The sequence below is a fragment of the Scardinius erythrophthalmus genome (assembly GCF_964197995.2).
Source record: "Scardinius erythrophthalmus genome assembly, chromosome: 6".
Classification (NCBI taxonomy): domain Eukaryota; kingdom Metazoa; phylum Chordata; class Actinopteri; order Cypriniformes; family Leuciscidae; genus Scardinius; species Scardinius erythrophthalmus.
This window is the reverse complement of record NC_138226.1, coordinates 963,644-968,643: the sequence shown is the minus strand read 5'-3', so window position 1 is coordinate 968,643 and position 5,000 is coordinate 963,644. Positions and strand designations below refer to the sequence as shown.

The 5,000-nt window shown below is 37.2% G+C and overlaps 2 protein-coding genes across 4 annotated transcripts in view; one reads left to right on the top strand and one right to left on the bottom strand.

Moving 5' to 3' along the window:
• Positions 1 to 2,046, top strand: part of trappc2 (trafficking protein particle complex subunit 2) — a 3,596-nt gene extending 1,550 nt beyond the window's left edge. The window contains exons 3-5 of one of the 2 annotated variants that reach the window (XM_081368326.1): positions 1,268 to 1,412; positions 1,568 to 1,653; positions 1,740 to 2,046. In XM_081368326.1, the coding sequence (XP_081224452.1) occupies positions 1,268 to 1,412; positions 1,568 to 1,653; positions 1,740 to 1,838 (330 nt within the window). In that variant the 3' untranslated portion in view covers positions 1,839 to 2,046. Of the gene's footprint in view, positions 1 to 1,267; positions 1,417 to 1,567; positions 1,654 to 1,739 lie in introns of both variants that reach the window. The other variant, XM_081368325.1, reaches the window with a different exon arrangement.
• The window catches only part of rab9a (RAB9A, member RAS oncogene family), a 5,369-nt gene continuing 2,414 nt past the window's right edge, over positions 2,046 to 5,000 (bottom strand). Inside the window, exons 2-4 of one of the 2 annotated variants that reach the window (XM_081368323.1) lie at positions 4,877 to 4,918; positions 4,491 to 4,529; positions 2,046 to 3,486 (exon numbers count right to left, since the gene is read on the bottom strand). In XM_081368323.1, coding sequence (XP_081224449.1) covers positions 2,857 to 3,462 — 606 coding nt within the window. In that variant the 5' untranslated portion in view covers positions 3,463 to 3,486; positions 4,491 to 4,529; positions 4,877 to 4,918 and the 3' untranslated portion in view covers positions 2,046 to 2,856. The remainder of the gene's footprint in view (positions 3,487 to 4,490; positions 4,530 to 4,876; positions 4,919 to 5,000) is intronic. The other variant, XM_081368324.1, reaches the window with a different exon arrangement.

Below are 5,000 nucleotides of genomic sequence, written 5' to 3'. Positions count from 1 at the left end.
AACATGATGATGTCACTGATATATGACAACATGATGATGTCACTTATAACTCACAGCATGATGATGTCACTGATACCTGACAACATAACGATGTCACTGATATATAATGACAACATGATGATGTCACTGATACCGTACAACATGATGATGTCACTGATACCTGACAACATAATGATGTCACTGATATATAATGACAACATAATGATGTCACTGATACCTCACAACATGATGATGTCACTGATAATGACAACATGATGATGTCACTGATACCTCACAACATGATGACGTCACTAATACCTTACATGATGACGTCACTTATAACTCACAACATGATGTCATTGATACCTGACAACATGATGATGTCACTGATATATAATGACAACATGATGATGTCACTGATACCGTACAACATGATGATGTCACTTATAACTCACAGCATGATGATGTCACTGATACCTAACAACATAATGATGTCACTGATATATAATGACAACATGATGATGTCACTGATACCGTACAACATGATGATGTCACTTATAACTCACAGCATGATGATGTCACTGATACCTGACAACATAATGATGTCACTGATATATAATGACAACATGATGATGTCACTGATACCGTACAACATGATGATGTCACTTATAACTCACAACATGATGATGTCACTGATACCTGACAACATAATGATGTCACTGATATATAATGACAACATGATGATGTCACTGATACCTCACAACATGATGACGTCACTAATACCTTACATGATGACGTCACTTATAACTCACAACATGATATCATTGATACCTGACAACATGATGATGTCACTGATATATGACAACATGATGATGTCACTGATATATGATAACATGATGATGTCACTAATACCTTACAACATGATGATGTCACTGATATATGACAACATGATGATGTCACTGATATGACAACATGATGATGTCACTGATACCTCACAACATGATTATGTCACTTATAACTCACAACATGATGATGTCACTGATACCTGACAACATGATGATGTCACTAATACCTGACAACATGATGATGTCACTGATATATGACAACATGATGATGTCACTGATATGTGACAACATGATGACGTCACTTATACCTCACAACATGATGTCATTGATAACTGTCAATGTTGATGATGCTGATGGTGTCTGTACTGTAATCTGCTGACAGGATGATGATGATGTCATTAAACAGTGCTGATGCTGATGGTGTCTGTACTGTAATCTGACAGGATGATCACCGGCACCTGAACCAGTTCATCGCTCACGCCGCTCTGGATCTGGTGGACGAGAACATGTGGCAGTCCAGCAACATGTACCTGAAGACCGTGGACAAGTTCAACGAGTGGTTCGTCTCCGCCTTCGTCACTGCTGGCCATATCCTCCTCATCACGTGATGAACCAGTGAACCATACGCATGCAATAAGCATATCCCTGTCTGTCATAACCATAACCATCCCACCTCAGGGCTGCATGAAACACAGTGTGTAATGAATCCTGTCCTATTTATCCTTAACTTTACTTGCATATACATATGAGATTCATCATGCTCCATGACGTCCGGCAAGAGGACGGAATCAAGAACTTCTTCAGTGATGTTTATGATCTGTACATCAAGGTCAGTCATGTATGATTTCTGCATTCCAGTGCCGTATGAACACACTGCGTTTGTTTTAATACATGTTTATGTGTGTTTTTACCCAGTTTGCAATGAACCCCTTCTACGAAGCCAACGCGCCGATACGCTCCACAGCCTTCGACAGGAAGGTGCAGTTCCTCGGGAAGAAGCATCTCCTCGGCTGATGCGGTTACACACGGATTCTTTTGTGCTGTGCTTTTTTTATACATGTTTAACATTCAGAGTCATATTTCATGTTTGAGTTGTTTATACCTGGTGTTTTCACAGTATCAGCTGCTAACGTCTGAATAAAGGAGTGCGGAAATACATTAACGATGAAGATTTCACACTTGTACATTATTAAAATAAATCAAATAAACAGTTTCAACAAGTATTGTTCCATACTTTTTAATTTCAATTTAACAATCTACAATATTGAGATTTTAGTGCATCTTTTTAAAGTAAGTGCTTAAACTCTCCACCATATTATCCATATCTTTAGTACAAGTACTTTGTATATATTTGGCACACGCTACACAATTTTGTAATGTTAATATATTAGAAATCAACCAGAGAGTATGAACGCCTGCGCAAGTTAATCATAGTTATAAGAACATCTCAGTACTTCTGTCTTGTTTTCCAGGAAAAATATCAGAAAATCCATCAAACAAGATACATTTACTAGACGAGCATAACGGCGTATGATATATTAAGACTTGTTTTCAGTAAATAAGACAAACTATTTGTCAGTGAGGTTAGAAAAACACACACTATCCAACACAGCTGTTCTTCTTCAGTGTTTCCGTCTCGTTTTCCAGATGTTTGTGCTGGAAAACGAGACAATTTTGTTTTTGACAGAGTCTCAAGTAAATTCCTTTAGTTTGAATGAGGTTTCGATATTTTTAAAATGGAAAACAAAAGCCTTGGTGCAACAACGCAGTGCATTCCTTACATTTGCTCTTCTAATGCTGAACACAAAACCACATCCGTCTCACACGATAACCCACTCAAACCCCATAAGAGAGATAAATATATGTATATATATAAACATCTGAATGCGCAGAGTCATCAGACGCAAGAATGACACCCAGAATGAAACCAAACCAGTGTTTAGTGCATATCAAAGTGCGTGCATGTTCAAAACATAACGCAGACTCATCCAGTTCATTCAAGACACATTAAATATCTAACGATTCCCGCTAATTAACAGCACGGCGAGGATCCGCGTGGCTTTCTGTGCAGGTTAACGGTGTCTGTGGGAATCAAATGCTCGTGTCGTTCCTCCAAAGCCAAGACTCGTCTCACGGCTTCCTCGAACGCATCCGCGACATTCGTAGCATCTTTAGCGCTAGTCTCGAAATACGGGTATCCGCCGCTATCCCGGCACCACTCCTGAGCTTCTTCGCTCGACACTTGCCTCTCAGTCACGTCTACTTTGTTTCCCAGAAGCACGAACGGGAAGCTTTCGGGCTCCTTGACGTCTGCGTAGTAGATGAACTCCTTCTTCCAGTTGACGAGGTTGTGGAAGCTCTGGCTGTCGTCGACGCTAAAGGTTAGCAAGCAACAGTCGGAGCCGCGGTAGAACGGCGTTCGAAGGCTTCGGAAGCGCTCCTGTCCCGCCGTGTCCCAGATCTGGAGCGTAACCGTACGCCCGTCCACCTCCAGGTCCTTGTTGAGGAACTCCACGCCGATGGTGTGGAAGAGGTGCGCGTCGAACTTGTTGGTGACGTAGCGGTTCATTAGCGAACTCTTGCCCACGCCGCCGTCGCCCAGGAGAATCACTTTCAGAAGGGAAGATTTGGATGACATGGTTGTTGTCCTCGTCCTGTAAAACTGAAGTTTGCATTTAAGACTTGGCTTTAATTAAGATTTTAATGTTTTTAAAGGATGCCTTTATTTGATCAAAAATAAAATATTATTACAGTGTAAATCAGCTGATTTCTAAATTCTATGTGAATATATAGTAAAATTTAATTTATTTCTGTGATCAAAGCTGAATTTATTTGATCAAAAATACAGTAAAAATTGTGAAATATTATTCCAATGTAAATCAGCTGATTTCTATGTGAATATATAGTAAAATTAAATTTATTTCTGTGATCAAAGCTGAATTTATTTGATCAAAAATACAGTAAAAATTGTGAAATATCATTCCAATGTAAAAAAGTTGATTTCTATATGAACATATAGTAAAATTTAATTTATTCCTGTGATCAAAGCTGAATTTATTTGATCAAAAATACAGTAAAAATTGTGAAATATTATTCCAATGTAAATCAGCTGATTTCTATGTGAATATATAGTAAAAAAAATTGTGAAATATTATTACAGTGTATTACAGCTCTTTTCTATCAATATTGAAAACAGTTAATATTATATATATAAGCATAAGTTTGGGGTCAGTGAGAAATGAATACTTTTATTCATCAAGGATGGATTAAACTGATCAAAAGTGACAGTAAAGTTATTATAATGTTACAAAGGATTATATGTCAAATAAATGTTGAACTTTCTATTCATCAAAGAATCCTGAAAAATAAAAATGTATGGCGGTTTTCAATAAATTCTGAAGCAGCAGAACTGTTTTCTACACTGATAATAATCATAAAAATCAGCTGTTTTACACTGTAATAATATTTCACAATTTTTACTGTATTTTTTATTAAATAAATTCAGCTTTGATCACATCAGCTATATATTCACATAGAAAACAGTAACTTTCAATTCTAATATTATTTAAAAAAAAAACCGGAAATTTGCACATATACTCAATTAATAAAATCACGCTTGGAGCTTTAGCATTATGAATGTGAGTTGGGAAACTAGGTTTGACTTACCTTTACCGTCACTGCCTCCAATAATTCATCGCTCAAAATCTACAACAGAGAGTTACTGAATTAGAAATATGATCCCAACGCACTGGACGAGTTAGTAAACTGAGCTCTATGCAGTGGAATTGAATGTTGGTGTTGTTTGCATAAATTATTCAACGCTTTACAGTAATTCATGCAGAAATATTTCACATTATTATTCATCATGCGTATTGTTGCAGTACAGAGATTATATATAAAAAAAAAAAAGCCAAAATAAAACCTATTTAAAAAGTTAATGGATGTTTATCAGAACATATTGGCCGATCACTCGATATATTTATTGTCTGATATGCATTATGATTGTTGTTATGAGTGATCATCATCATGAGTGTAAATGAGTGAAGACTCACGGTGGTTTGCTCTCAGCCGTTGGTCATGTGATCTTCTCTGTCCTGCATCACATGCAACAGAGATAAACTTTAACCAGCTGGAATGGAGCTGCGCACACACACACACACACACACACACACACAC